The sequence below is a fragment of the Pecten maximus genome, chromosome 6 (genome assembly GCF_902652985.1).
Source record: "Pecten maximus chromosome 6, xPecMax1.1, whole genome shotgun sequence".
NCBI lineage: Eukaryota > Metazoa > Mollusca > Bivalvia > Pectinida > Pectinidae > Pecten > Pecten maximus.
The window spans coordinates 10,123,066-10,139,041 of NC_047020.1; the positions used below are offsets into that span (position 1 = coordinate 10,123,066).

General features: G+C 39.0%; 1 protein-coding gene across 1 annotated transcript; it reads left to right on the forward strand.

The window, feature by feature from the left end:
- Nucleotides 1-3,526: 3,526 nt before the first annotated feature.
- LOC117328919 lies at nt 3,527-13,323 on the forward strand. The gene is made up of 7 exons (XM_033886534.1): nt 3,527-3,799; nt 4,387-4,454; nt 5,405-5,805; nt 7,924-8,001; nt 10,271-10,354; nt 10,673-11,024; nt 12,872-13,323. The coding sequence occupies exons 3-7, from the start codon at nt 5,494-5,496 to the stop codon at nt 13,027-13,029; spliced, it is 984 nt and encodes a 327-aa protein (XP_033742425.1). The 5' UTR covers nt 3,527-3,799; nt 4,387-4,454; nt 5,405-5,493; the 3' UTR covers nt 13,030-13,323.
- Nucleotides 13,324-15,976: the final 2,653 nt, after the last annotated feature.

A 15,976-nucleotide genomic window follows, 5' to 3' on the forward strand; every position in this document is an offset into this window, starting at 1 on the left:
TTGTTTATTTTCAAGTTAATCCTTAGGCTACCATACATTTCATTGATCGACTCTTTTCCCTAACAAATCATGACGCTGCTCGATCCATCCGCCAATCAAAAGCGACATTACAAACGATGACATCTATGGAACATATATATTCTATTAAAATTAATTGAACCTATAGAACCTATAGACCCCCAGGGGAGATATATATATACATAGAGACACAACAAGGTTCTGCAGGAGCTAGCAGACTCGTTGGAGAAGGAAAGACAGAAAAAGAGGATGCATGAAACAACAAGTCAACAACCCTACATCAAAATAAGATCTGGAGAGTCCAGCAGCAAAACAACAACACACCAGCGAGGGTACTGGACGGAGCTCAGAACTCGGAGATCTGCAGGTTGACAAAGGCTGGTTTTCCCAAACGTCATCAAAACCAGCCTTCGTCCGGATAATCTACTCTGGTCACAGCAAGGGAAAAGGAGGATGTTTCAATTCAATTCATTTATTACTTTAAACCTTACGGTTTATCAGTAGTGCATATATATACAGTGCAGACATTACAAATAACATACAATACAAATACAAAGTACATTGTAACTCACAAGCACACACAAACCACACATACACGATCGCTTCGCTAGTGTAGAGAGCGTTCTATTACATTAAACAATTAAACAGCATTTAACCGTCTTTTTGAACCGATAGAAATACATTTGCCTAAATTACATAAATCTTTATTATTTTCCGTCGTTAAAAGTTGTATAAATTTGGCCATACTAGGTTTTTTATGGTAATATAGTTTGATAAAATGCTTTCTAATATCTATAAAATGATTACATTTGATGATAAAATGATACTCGTCCTCAATATCACCGCTGTCACAATATGTACAAATTCTATTATTTCTTTCAATATTTCTATATCTTCCAGATTCTATATACAACTTATGCGATGATAATCTAATTTTTGCGATTTCCATTATAGTTTGTTGGCCAATGGGTTTTGTTAAAGAGGCTTGCCCGCAGAGAGATCAGAAAAATTGGCTAATAGAAAAAGATTTTTTACACATGACAGATTGTTGGAATTGTTGAGTTTTTCATTTTATTTTCCTTATAAAACGCTGAAAAGTGATATTAAAACCTCATTTTTAAATATTATTTATTTAATCGCAACCCGCAATAAGTCTAATTTGATTGACACATCAAAGAAACAAGCACGCGCACAGTGCCGCACAGTGATAACTTCAAAGGCAGCGGCGATTTACAAAGAAGATTTGCCGTTATATTCCATACATTTCCCTCTCAGGTTGAGTTTTAAAACGTCTTTTAAATACATATTCTGTAATTGTTTTCAAGATATAAAGTCGGAAAGCCTCTAATTTTGTCACATAGAAACGTGTACTGAAGTTTATTTAGTGATCGGAGATGTGCCGTTTACCGGTCCGTCTGCGGGTAAGCCTCTTTAAGATGGAAATTTCCACAAATATATTTGTACAAAGAACACTTAGACGATGAGTTTATTAACTCCATACAATGTTGTTGAAAATTATCACGTATTCTAGATTTAATAATACTTAATATATTCGTTTCGTTACCGCTGGGTTCAATCTCCCATAAGTATCCTAAACCTAATCTAAATAATTCATTTCTTATACTATCGGTCCACTCACTGCCTCTTTGAATCATTTCTTCATAACACGCTTTCAAAGTACAGTTGTCTGAAGATTTAAGTTTAAGCCAATATTTAAAAATTTTAAATTTTCGAATTATTTGTAAAGGTAGTCTTCCAAGTTCTTGATATATCATTACATTTGTCAATCACTGTCGACTCGCCACCTTTAGGGCGTTCCAGGATAGGATTAGAAACCCCCAGTGAAAGGGGGTCCTGGCTGACGACGCCGATGGATTTTGCAGTCAGACGACTCTATGAAGGTACATATGTATCTGTAGTGTGCTGAAATAAGTTCGGAAATAAGCTCAATACAGTATTTACCTCAACACCTACTTTTGTAGAATTTTGGGGGTGATGCATACATCACGTGACTATTACCAGGCATCGGCTTATCCTGATGTGAACTATTACTAACTAAATGATCGCATGGCACGTGATGTTATTCTAGGATCTGAGACCTGAAGTGGCTAATGCGGAATAACTTGAAGCTATTGTTAACGTTATCGATACAGTGATATGTAGAAAGTACTTACGAAGTCTCGTAACAATCAGGTCCTTTGATGATCCTGATTAGGGCACTTTTACACCCCAGAAAGGCTGAAACACATTTGTGAGCACACGGGGCATAGGCAAATGTTACGATGTACATGTATGGAAGGGGACCAGTCCTCGAGGGATGGCGCTGGGGTATAAATAGGGTATAGGGGATATGTACTGTATATCCCCCATCGCTCTTCTCCATTTACCCTGTGTCACCAGGTTGTTTATTTATTATAAACACTGTGCGGCGTTTGTATATATATAGCATATAGAATGCGCGTGCAGGGTTCGTGTCGTGTTTAGTGACCCGTGTCTATATAACTGTATTGGGAGAATAACCCATATAATTTATGTTATGTGTACATGTATAGTGTCCAGTCTTAGGTGTGACGTGTATCCATGTAAGGGCGATGATTGGGTGTAGTTGTATATTTGTCCTTATTGGGGAGGAGTTTTGATTGGTTGTTGTTGTGAGTGTGCGTGCATGCACGTTACCTGTCCTTTCCCTGTCACTTGCAGGCCTGGGACTGATCCATGCGGATGTGTAATTTACTACGGTCAACTTTGTTACCGCGTGTATGCTTACGCATCACGTGAGTATTTAGCTGTGCATGGGTTATCGTTGGAATGGAAGCAATAAATGAGAGTCACGTGACAAATGGCACCCATGGCGCGGGGCCTCGGGAATGATACTCATCGCTGCTTGCGAAAGCATTGCTGTTACCCCTGAAAAACTCGTGGACGAGTTCCTTCCTGGAGGGGGTAAATACTAGCCGCAATCTGTTTAGCTCGATCGGTTGAGCGTAAGACTAGTATGCCAGTGGTCCCGGGTTCGATCCCTAGCGGAGGCAGTGATTTAACTTTAATTAATCACGCGCTCTGTTACAAGACCTATACATCGTAACGTGTGCCCGCGTCTGTTCCTGGGGTATCGTATCCCTCAAATTCTACTTATCTGACAATGACCTTGTTCTCATGCCAAAATTGCCATATCACAAAGTCATACAAGAAATAATTATGCGAAGTTTTGTGACAATCAGATTAAACTGTTTTGTTAAAATATTATGACCTCTGTTCAGCGATGACTCGTTAGAGACACGTGCATGCAGATACATGACTCTTGTGAAATCGTCGCAAGGGAGCCTTTATAATATGTCATGTGGATAGATGGGTCGCGTGCGTCAATCTCTACCACACGAACGACAGTAACCTAAGGCTGTCGTAAACAATACAAAATGGTATTGTACACACCTTTAACTCTGAACTCCTATAAGACAAGTTCCTAATATACATGTACATTGTTACCAATATATCTACATGTATATATAATACATTTATCTCTTATCTAATACAGCAGTTCGGTATTTGGCCATTGTCGTTAAATATATGGTCGTCTTATCTTTTACCCTTTAAATGAACGCATTGTTTTTAAAACAATGCATGATATGTTGAGAGGGCGCTGTGTTTTACCAATACAAACGACACGTATTACGGGTACGTCGTTCATACTCCAGTGAACGCCGCCGTACTTACAGCCTCTTCAACCGAAGAAATGTCAAGATCTTGATACATCCCAGGCAAAAAATGTTAAATTCTCTCGGTAAGTATTTTGGTACTAATGTAGTCAAAATATTTATTTTATTGTGTCATGCAGTAGAGCTATTCCATGTAATTAGTGGGCCAAGATTCTATACCGGTAAGTTACAATATACACCTAATTATGTAGCCATTTTATCCCAATTTACATGTACATTATGCATGGTGCCAGTTTATTCATTAATTTCTAACTCCGTGATCATTTGTAAACTTAAAGTCTTGCCATACAAATGAATTTAGTGGATCCCTGCATTGTAACATAACAATGTAACATAACAATGTAACATCATATTAGATCGGGCTTGTTCTTTTTACGACAGTAGATCTGATCCCGTCTTCTTACACTAGGCCACATTTCTGTAAGTTAAAGACGCGTACCTTTAGTAGTTTGAGAGTTGAATCCGATTTCACACCTGATCTAAATCTTGGTATCGTGTCTTATCTGGATTATTAGGACACTATAAGTTACAGATTTAAATTTTATAAATAATGACTGTACATTCCAGACTTCAGATCTACGTGTATAACTATCGATGTCACTTTGCAGGTTCCTGTAAATTACTCAACTTTAGCCTTTTCTCTGTATTTCAGCTATTTTGTGATGGGAATCATCCGTGTTCCAACAATTAACAGGACACTTCGAACTGATTCATGTGCAGGTAAGGTTCTTTAAAATAGTGTAATAATGTGTGGGGGATAACGGTGATTCTAAATAGTGTAATAATGTGTGGGCGATAACGGTAATTCTGATCTCTGATCGAAAGAAAAATATAAACAATATTTGATTCTCTCCACACCGGTAAAATGTGTGACAACGTTGTTTTGTGTACAAACGTGTGACTGATTCAAAACATTCCATGTATTGGAGATACAAAGTAATGGTTCAATAGTTCCCGGGAGTGTTATATTGTCAAGCTATTTAGGAAGATTCGGGTTTAAACACTTACCAGTGTACACGAGTAATCAGATAGGCGTTAGTTGTTACGATATAGTAAATAGCCGATACAACAATGGGATCCTTTATCTAATGGACAATATACGTATAAATCATTGTGACCAAACCGTATTGTTGTCAGTCTAAACCTCCGTTTACTATCGACATACCTGAATCAAAACGACAACTCTGTCACCGAGGTGTTCACCTCAGTACATGTAGTGAAGTCCGATGGAGTTCCCTTGTCTTGTTAGTCTGACATGAAGTGTGGACCAATGTTCTATTATGTAAACGAAATTAGTGATATGAAAAATATATGAAACCATTTTAGAATAAATTCCTAGTTCCTTTCCAGAAAATATATGAGACGTACATAACGGTCCATCGGCAGCCAAAGAATTTAGGGCCTGTACAGGCACTATAGTCTCTTGTTAGGGGCGTCGGTCGGTGTGCAGAATTTAAAGAAGTGACTGGTAAACACATCGTAATTTTTTCATCGTCATTTGATTATTTATTTCATATGTTTACAAACAGAAAGCACCAATGAAATGGTTTACATTGTGTTTTGTGAGTTCCGCAATTGCCTTTGTGAATGCAGTGATAATAAAGTATATTTTATACGGGTAGAATCACTTTCATGAACGAGAGTATAAGCGTTTTTTCTTTTCTCCATAGGTGGACTTGTGTGTGAAGTTTAAACATTAAAACTGGAGAAAATTTTCAAACCTAACGCTCAGGGGGTCGGGAACCTGTCCGACACCCTCATGCGTGATGTCCGTCCTTCAGTGTCCGTCGCTGAGGGGAAAGTCCAAGACATACCTGTCACGTTCGCTGATATTCCGAGACTAAGTGGCCCTGGTGCTGGAGGGAGAGTATCCATCATTGACGGTCGGTTATCTGCCCTGGAAAATGCCGCAAACACCCGACCTGGGATCTTAGCCCGTGACAACAGGTCGAGACTGTCCATACACACGAGGGACGTTAAGTCAAGGGCGTCAGTGGTCACTCGAGATGTAAAATCACGTGCGTCCTCCGGCGGCCGACATAGGGATAACAGCGCAGGTTTCTTCAGAAAGGTTGGTACAGAAACAGAATCCAGCAAACATCACCTATCTATCTAATCTTGAATTTCATATTAAAACACTATTCAAATACCAACTCACAATGTACCCGTGTGTCCAACATCATTTTATATCCCATTAATTTGTGTAAAATATAATAAAAATACTTACTATGCCCATTCTTCGATTCTGACATTTTAGGGGACTTGTTACGGATTTTTGTTTTAAATCTTTTCGCCCATGTCCAGACGTCGTTGTAAATGTAGAGTAAGTCTAGGTTGATTAGCGCACCAGTTTTTTTGTATCTTCAGGATGCTATTTTGCAAACAATTAAAAACATCCAACAAACGGAAAAAACCAGGTGGCATATTGTATCGATTTATTTCTATATTTTGACACATTTTCGTTGGAATTCGTTCAATGATGTGTTGTTTATTTACATAATTCTACTAATTACATATTCATGTATAACGCTTAGATGAGTATCAATATTTATTAATCTGTAATAATGAATTAGTATGCCAAATTAGAAATTCATATATATCAAATTATTATTGTACATACGATAATCTGACAAAAATGAAAGGTTTAGTTTCTCTATGTAATGTTTGTGTGCTGTCGAACGTAAGTTAGTTTGTTGAAAGGCTTGAAAAAATATAAAGAGTGTATGAGATTTGTTGTGTTCCGCCATGTTTAAAATGGACTGTTTATGTTTGACGTCTTTAACACACGTGTGTGTCTGAGTGATCAATACAAATCTAAAATCTGAAGACTGCAGTGATCGATATACAATTCATTTACATAAATGGTATTTCAAATGTCTTGTTAAAACAATGAGTCCCACAATGTTAAATTTGAACATTTCCAGAAATTCTGTGAGTCCGGTCAAAATTCTACGAGTACAGGACTCGGGACTCGATTTATCACTGTACTGACTATAAATACAAATCGTGGAACGAGGACAATAATAAAATTAAGAATTCCTTTGGGTTTACTACAGTATAAAGCTAAGATACCACCTATTCTGTACATATCGACTTACATAGTACCAAACTGGGGTATTTTTTCATGGATCATTTGGAGCAAGATTCGGTAACAACTTCCAAATGGATAGATTTTCAAGCCACATGAACCTAAGAATTTGTAAAATCTATGCGTGTATTTCACTATATAATGAACACCGGGTTGTCTTTTTTTACCGAATGTTAATCTAACCTCTCCACCAGCACTAGGATATGTCCTAACACATATACTTCAACCAATTATCCGGCCCCTGTGAATCTAACTTGATAAGGATCAAGACGGGAGGTTTATATAGCATCTACAGGCACCATACATTCCTTTAAAGCAAGAATTTCATGTTTGGAGAGGGCATTTTCGAAAAAACACATAAAAGAGGGCGATTCTGAATTTCGATACTCACACCTTTTGTATAGGATGTTAGTCGTAGTAGGAGCATTGTTTAATTATCATGAGATTATAGCAACTGTATACAATTTATGTAATTATTGGGAATTCTGGACAGTATGGATCTCCTTAAACATATATAAACAAAACTCTTTAGATACGCTGCAGAGGGTTAGCTCTGAATCGCGACGAGGGGGCAGCGAAATATTTGACCAGATAAATACTCGAATAGAGTCGATACCATAATCAATTTGTATACAACGTCCAAGTGCAAGGGCGCTTTCCTAGTCATACACAGTCCCGGTCTTCGGATGGTTTATAATAGATCATTGATTGTGGTATAGTAACTTGTATCCAACTCAATTCAACTCCTCAATAATGTGTAAATATAATAACTTTGGTCCTGGTTACCAACGGTATGTCGGCCTGCTTGAACATTTGATTACCTTGAGGAGACGTGGGTGATAAATCAGTTCTTGTGCTGGTGTAATGTGGTGGAAGGGGTTTTATTGAACTTCAGTGATATATGGTGGCGTATAAGAGTTTATCAAAGTTATTGTGTCGACGATTAGGCCTAGTTAGTGTAGTTTTTTTTGTTTGTTTGGTTTTATTTTTGTTTTTCACATGCTGATATACAATCAAAAATGTCAGAAATGACGTCTTAGCTTAGTTAACTAAACCATTCTAAGTTTTAAATTAAATATTATTAAATCATGGTGTTTTCAGGGGCGCACTGACCTGTCATCAGCCAGCAGAGAGCTGTTGAGGAAACGCCTATTTACTACTGCGGAACACATGAGAAAGGTACGCCAACCGACCACAGGCACATATCCGTACCACAATCGAGGCACACCGTTTTCTAATTACGCAATCTATCAGGATCGAAGCTATCAAAATATATTTGTGTGTTAATGCTCAGATGTTTGAGCCTCGTACACAATAGAAAGTTGCAAAAACATCCGATTTTCAGGAGTTTTTCCCCGGTCATTCACACAACTTGAATACTGTTTCAAACATCGGTTTGTTCCAACTTTTTATCTGGATCATTTTATATTGATTAATTTATCATAAAATTAGCTGACTTATTTTGTTCAATAATCTGAACGGTAAGATTGATGGGTTCAGGATAAAACATTTGTTTTCTTCCAGTAACAATAACACACACTGTGCAGGTATCGTCAGTCCACCTGCTCACACGATACTGATCTTGTATTCTTGTGAGACTCCTTTGAGATACAATTGGACTTGAGTCCAATTAGTATAAATAAGTGTAATCATCTACCGAATATATCTTGTTTTATATATATAATTCTTTTCCCAATGGAATATCAATTTTCAGGAGAAACCAACACCAAGAAAAAGAACGGTAACATTTGACCCAAACATCAAAGTTCGTAGCTAGCCAATCGTACAGCAGGCTTCCTGATTTGGCATGATATATATACACTACCTATATACTGATACTGGTTTGAATACGAGTTGGTGAAGGGTGTGGGGCAGATAAACGGCATATATTTGTTACATGTATGTAATGGTGTCGGTAAACTATCACTTGCCATTTACAAAACCCCGTGAGGACCATCGGAACTCTTCTGTAGTAAATGCAGTAAAACAATTCCTTTAAACATACTTTTCCGCAAAACACTAACGGGAAAGAATATTAGCGTTATGTACCAAGGTGTGACATGACGGGACACTGAACTGTGCTTTTTAAGCTGGGCAGTAGATACAATTAGTTTACCGTTGGAGCACGAAATAGAAAGCCGTCTTATTACCTACGGTAATTATGCAATACATGAAAATGAGAAGCGATTTCAGTTTAAAACACTTTTTGAATACATTCCGTGGCAATATTTCTGAACTGCTAACCCTTTCAGACAAATCATTGTGTTAAATTTAATGGGGATGTATTTCTTAGCAAAATACTTCTTCAAGAAGTCGAATCCTTTCCAGTTAAATATGTAACCGAAACGTTTGTGGAGCTGGTTACAATCACACTGATCGAGAAAACTCTGGTGGCGATGAATCATATCAAACGAGAGCACCTTCGTTGATTCATAAGGTTGTTTGGTAGATTTCACATCACCGTATACAAATCTTCTGTATTTTTGTCGACACAAACGACCCAAGGAAATAAGTCCTTTGATAAAGTCATACCTCGTTTACAGGTATCAAACTATGCGTTAGGCTAGTGTAATGTTATTTCGGATTAGGGGCTGTTTTAACACATGGTGTACTGTGTGGTGTTTTGCTTTGGAATGAGGAAACGATGTGAAAGTGTTGTGTGTCAAAAGGGCTGATTTCAGACCCCCTTAATGCCATTTAACAATGTATCAATATTGTGACATTCTTGTCCTAGATAATTTTGAGTGGCCGTCCTGGTTATATTACAAACTGCAAAACCACTTACGTTTTTACAATGTTGTAAATGATATTGATTGATACAATGATTGTACATACCTATGTATATACCTAGTAAAACTTATGAACGAAGTGACATTTATACAAGAGGCCCATGGGCTTCAATGGTCATCTGGCAAAGGCTTAAAGCAAGGACGCACCCTTCCATCCAATAAGGAGTCAAACCAACCTAATTTATATAATAATGAAAACCCTCCTCAAATGTTGTTTCGGACCAATTTTGGTTGTGATCCATTAAGCCACTAAAAGGGAAGTAGCGCTTTAAAGCAAAATTTTACCAAAGTTCCATTTTTTGGGGTCCGCCATAGTGACCACCAGTCGAAAAGGCCTGATTTATATGAATTAGGACTACCCTCCTCCATCAATATTTAAGATATAATTTGGTTGTAATAAATTAAGTCATAAAGGCGGAGTAGCGTTTTAAAGCAAACATTCAGCTACGTTCCCATTTTGAGCCCCTCTACATCCCCAGGTGTTGGACCAGCGTCATTTATATAAATTATATAGTATAATGCATTCTGAACAATATTAAGATGATTGTTTTTTAAACTGCCACATTTTCATTAAGATTACTTGCAAAACTCAAGGAGCTACATTAGCTTGTTGGACAACTGATAATAGGGCATATTCATTATAAATTGTTTCATTGCAGGGTCAAAGAGTGAACAGGGTACAAGTCACAGATATAAGTTTCGACGACATTCCGGACCTCGGGTTGGAAAAAGGAACTGGAGAGGTATGAAGCTACTAAAAACCTGATATTACACTGTCAATGTTCACTAAAGTACATCATTTTTCTGGTATGTAGACGTCTCTTCTTTACTCGATTTCACGATTAGTATTAAGGCAATTGATATAAGCAATCCCCTCCGCCACACACACACTCTCGCACACAGATGTTGACCATGCTGTTGAGCGCCCACCTGTATTATGTGACTAGGCGAAGTGCCATGCACCGCTCTACCGTGTCCAGGTTATGGAATTAAATGATATAATACTAAGCTGATGGAATACACATTAGCCAGACCAAAGACTCCGTTTTTATCTATTCCAGTTGGGCCAGCTATTTACTGTTTTGCGACCTCGACCCGAAACAATTAAGAATTGGCCAGATGACGTTCTGTCTCAGCGGTTTTACTCTTCCCATGATCAACGTCACGCACTTCCGAAATCCCTTGGGAGACCTGGAAAATCATCCAGAGGCCAGAGCGATGTGATGTCTCGTTCCGGGTACAGTGTCATCACGGGAAGGACCGGGGATACTGTTGCTAGCGCCACCTCGTGTCGGGCTGTAACGAGCGCCACGTCTTCATTATCAGAGTATCCCACCGAAAAACGAATGCCACAACTGTTGGAGGAATTTTACACGGATAAAAAATACTTGGACAGATTTGTAGAAAATACTGGTGAGTAGTTCCTTATCAGAAGATTAGATATTTGAAGACATTATAGAATAAGAAACGTAAAACTATAAAACAACAGAAATTGTTTGCAAATTGTATGAATCCGCTTTTCGCTTAGACGGATTATCACAAAAACTTGCATTTATTTTTCATATCCCAATGAAACAAAAAAGAATATTGACATCAATAATCGTAATAAATTCTGAAACCGTATTTCGAATTTAAAACACGTTTTATGTACAATTTTACTGATTTAATAAGGGATTCTTTTGAAACAAACAATACGCATCGTCAATGGTCGTATTGCGACGTCACATTTGTTCTCTTTTTCAAGGTATTGAAAGAAAAATCAACCAATCAAAAAGCTGTATCTGCAAACAAACAATAGAAAATGAATTATATCTTAAACGTATATTAAAAAAAGACGTCATCATTATGTTCTAGAACTAATAATCTGACTTTCATTAAAAAAAGAAAAAGAAAAAATTGAAGTAAGATCGAAGACGTAAAACCCGTCAAATAATCAAATGAATACGAACATATTTATATTTTCTATATAGATTTGATATAATATTACCAAGTCGAATTAATTCGTGCTTTTCTCTCGCTTCATATCAATGATCAATTTGATTGATGGTTAAGCCGACACCTTATCGTGTCATGTGTTGTTTTTATATTCAGCTAATAATTAATAGCTAAACAGGACAAAGCATATCCTCTTCTTATAGTGTTAGATAGAACAAGAGGCCCAGAGGGCCTGTATAGCTCATCTGGATTTCATGAGATATGAAACAAGAATGATGTTTAAGCATATTTGTCACTGGTATTGCTATGTCAATATATCATAGGCATTTTATATGGGTACGTGAGGTTTTTATGCCAAAAATGTATTAATCCATGAAATGAAATTGACTTTTGGCGCAACCCCATAGGGATGCTACCACACAAATGTGAGTGATATCCATTGCTTAGTTTCAGAAAAGAAGTTGTTTAAACCAATTTACCCATTGACCCCGCCTTCTGCACCCCGGGGGGTCAGTTCCTTCCTTTATACAATTTTGAATCCCTACCCAAAAGGATGCTACCAGTCAAATATGAGCTGTTTCAGAGAAAAAAGTCGCTTATATCAATATAGCCTAATTGACCACATTTGGTCCCCCCCCCCCCCCCCCCCCCCCCCCCTCAGGCCCCTGGGGGGTCAGCCCCATCATTTGTACAATTTTGAATCCCCACCCAATAGCGATGCTACCAGGCAAATACGAGTGATATTCATTGCTCGGTTTCAGAGAAGAAGTCGTTTATATCAATATAGCTATATTGACCCCTTTTGACCCCGTCCCTCAGGCCCCCATGGGGTCAGCCCCACCATTTGTACAATTTTGAATCCCCACCCAATAGTGATGCTACCAGGTAAATATGAGCAATATCCATTGCTCGGTTTCAGAGAAGAAGTCGCTTGTATCAATATAGCCCAATTGGCCACATTTGGCCCCGCCCCTCAGGCCCCTGGGGGGTCAGCCCCACTATTTGTACAATTTTGAATCCCCACCCAATAGTGATGCTACCAGGCAAATAGGAGCAATATCCATTGCTCGGTTTCAGTGAAGAAGTCGTTTTTATTAATATAGCTATATTGACCCCTTATGGCCCCGCCGCTCAGACCCCCAGGGGGTCAGCCCCACCATTTGTACAATTTTGAATCCTCACCCAATAGTTACCAGGCAACCCCAAATCTGTATCCTTTTCATGTCATTTCCTTATTCGGGATACTCTTTATCTATTCGACACATTAGATATTTAGAAGTGCATGGTTTTCAATCTTAAGTTGTAAATTATATTTGTTGTTTCAGGACGAGGGTCTGACGAGAGAATATACGCAGAGAGAGGACGTACATTTCTGAGTAACAGGGCGAACTATTGGGCAAAACGCGGAGATTTACCTGCACGGCCTCCTGCAACTAACCTAGGTCTGCGTCTGGCTCGGGAACGCAGTACGACGGTTTTCTGACAGGCATCATAACATAGAGTGACAAAGTGAACTTAGTTACATGGACTTTTTAGGAATTATCTGTAAACTTTAAAGAAATATATTGATAGGTACACTTGTTATGTACAAGTCAATGCAAAATATATGTGCTGCTCAACTTATCACACAAACTAATAAAATAACTCAAACAAAATCCGGAATGGAGTTATTCCTCTTGCGTACCGCCGGTTATTCATAAACAATCATGCAAAGGTTCTTAGAGTTCCGCCCTTGGTTTTCGAGAAAAATGTCGCAAACCTCGACGGCGGAGGGAAGTGAAAGAAGTAATAATAATAAGAAATAAAGCAAAAACAGCTAAATAGTATGTCCCCAAGCAAGTACACACTTTGTTTTGGGGACATCATCATAATCACAGCAAAATAGCCGCCTCAGTTTCTCACATACTTTACATGGTTTCCCCACAGTTGCTAGGGAAAGAGAAATCGACCTCACACAGGGGGTAAAGACAGCCATCAATTTTGACGCACATTCCATGGATCACTGTAGATGGCGCGATTAAAAACTTTCATGTAAACTTCATTTGCTTGCAAGTATGTGAGAAAAATAACCAAACATGCGCCTTTTTTTCGCGACCAGGGATATCTCAACCCTCGTGTAAGCGTTTGGTTGGCCAGCTATCGGCAAGCCTCGTGCTGACTGGCCAAACTCTTTCGCTCGGATCGAGATATCCCTGTCCACGGAACAAACCCATGCTAGGTTCTATTTATCTTGTTTAAGGATACAACACAGCGTCCGTCCGTGCCGGGACTCTAACTAGCGACCCTTCGGTCATGTATCTTTGCATCCCACCACTATAAAATGTTTCTAATATAACAAGGCATCGCAAACGATACAAATCCCCTCGCGTGCTAACACATGAACTCTGACGCAAAATGGGGGGTGGGGTTATTGCAGGACATTGAAATAACATCAGTTGTCATTTGCACTGAACTGCAATAGACATGACCTTAACCTTGACCTTGGCACCCTGAAACACGAACTCGTTCGAGGTATTCCCATGCTGGACCAATATATGAAGTTTGGTCAGGATCCGTTCAAAAATGAAGTCGCAAGAGCGCTGACAAAGATTTTCTATAAATAGTAACGCTGACCTTGACCTTGACCTTAACACCCTGAAACACGAACTCGTTCAAGGTATTCCCATGCTGGACCCATATATGAAGTTTGGTCAGGATCCGTTCAGAAATGAAGTTGTTAGAGTGCTGACAAAGATTTTCTATAAATAGTAATGGTGACCTTGACCTTGACCTTGGCACCCTGAAACACAAACTCGTTCGAGGTATTCCCATGCTGAACCCATATATGAAGTTTGGTCAGGATCCGTTCAAAAATGAAGTCGCAAGAGCGCTGACAAAGATTTTCTATGAATAATAACGCTGACCTTGACCTTGACCTTGGCACCCTGAAACACGAACTCGTTCCAGGTATTCCCATGCTGGACCCATATATGAAGTTTGGTCAGGATCCGTTCAGAAATAAAGTTGCAAGAGTGCTGACAAAGAATTTCTATAAATAGTAACGGTGACCTTGACCTTGGCACCCTGAAACACAAACTCGTTCGAGGTATTCCCATGCTGGACCAATAGATGAAGTTTGGTCAGGATCTGTTCAAAAATGAAGTCGCAAGAGTGCTGACAAAGATTTTCTATAAATAGTAACAGTGACCTTGACCTTGACCTTGGCACCCTGAAACACGAACTCGTTCGAGGTATTCCCATGCTGGACCCATATATGAAGTTTGGTCAGGATCCGTTCAGAAATGAAGTCGCAAGAGCGCTGACAAAGATTTTCTATAAATAGTAACAGTGACCTTGACCTTGACCTTGGCACCCTGAAACACGAACTCGTTCGAGGTATTCCCATGCTGGACCCATATATGAAGTTTGGTCAGGATCCGTTCAAAAATGAAGTCGCAAGAGCGCTGACAAAGATTTTCTATAAATAGTAACGCTGACCTTGACCTTGACCTTGACCTTGGCACCCTGAAACACGAACTCGTTCGAGGTATTCCCATGCTGGACCCATATATGAAGTTTGGTCAGGATCCGTTCAAAAATGAAGTCGCAAGAGCGCTGACAAAGATTTTCTATAAATAGTAACGCTGACCTTGACCTTGACCTTGGCACCCTGAAACACGAACTCGTTCCAGGTATTCCCATGCTGGACCCATATATGAAGTTTGTTCAGGATCCGTTCAGAAATAAAGTTGCAAGAGTGCTGACAAAGAATTTCTATAAATAGTAACGGTGACCTTGACCTTGGCACCCTGAAACACAAACTCGTTCGAGGTATTCCCATGCTGGACCAATATATGAAGTTTGGTCAGGATCTGTTCAAAAATGAAGTTGCAAGAGTGCTGACAAAGATTTTCTATAAATAATAACAGTGACCTTGACCTTGACCTTGGCACCCTGAAACACGAACTCGTTTGAGGTATTCCCATGCTGGACCCATATATGAAGTTTGGTCAGGATCCGTTCAGAAATGAAGTCGCAAGAGCGCTGACAAAGATTTTCTATAAATAGTAACAGTGACCTTGACCTTGACCTTGGCACCCTGAAACACGAACTCGTTCGAGGTATTCCCATGCTGGACCCATATATGAAGTTTGGTCAGGATCCGTTCAGAAATGAAGTCGCAAGAGTGCTGACAAAGATTTTCTATAAATAGTAACAGTGACCTTAACCTTGACCTTGGCACCCTGAAAAACGAACTCGTTCGAGGTATTCCCATGCTGGACCCATATATGAAGTTTGGTCAGAATCCGTTCAAAAATGAAGTCGCAAGAGCGCTGACAAAAAGTGAACATACGTACGTACGTACTTACGTACGTACGTACGTACGAACGGAACGCTATATCCCCTCCCCGACTTTCGTCGCGAGGGGATAATAAATTTGAAAAGTTGGG

Bases quoted from the DNA above. Each gene is read 5' to 3' on its own strand.
- LOC117328919 (XM_033886534.1), top strand. From the start codon at position 5,494: ATGCGTGATGTCCGTCCTTCAGTGTCCGTCGCTGAGGGGAAAGTCCAA. The intron at 10,355-10,672 runs GTATGAAGCTAC...TATCTATTCCAG, and splicing joins TGGAAAAAGGAACTGGAGAG to TTGGGCCAGCTATTTACTGT. The intron at 11,025-12,871 runs GTGAGTAGTTCC...TTGTTGTTTCAG, and splicing joins CAGATTTGTAGAAAATACTG to GACGAGGGTCTGACGAGAGA.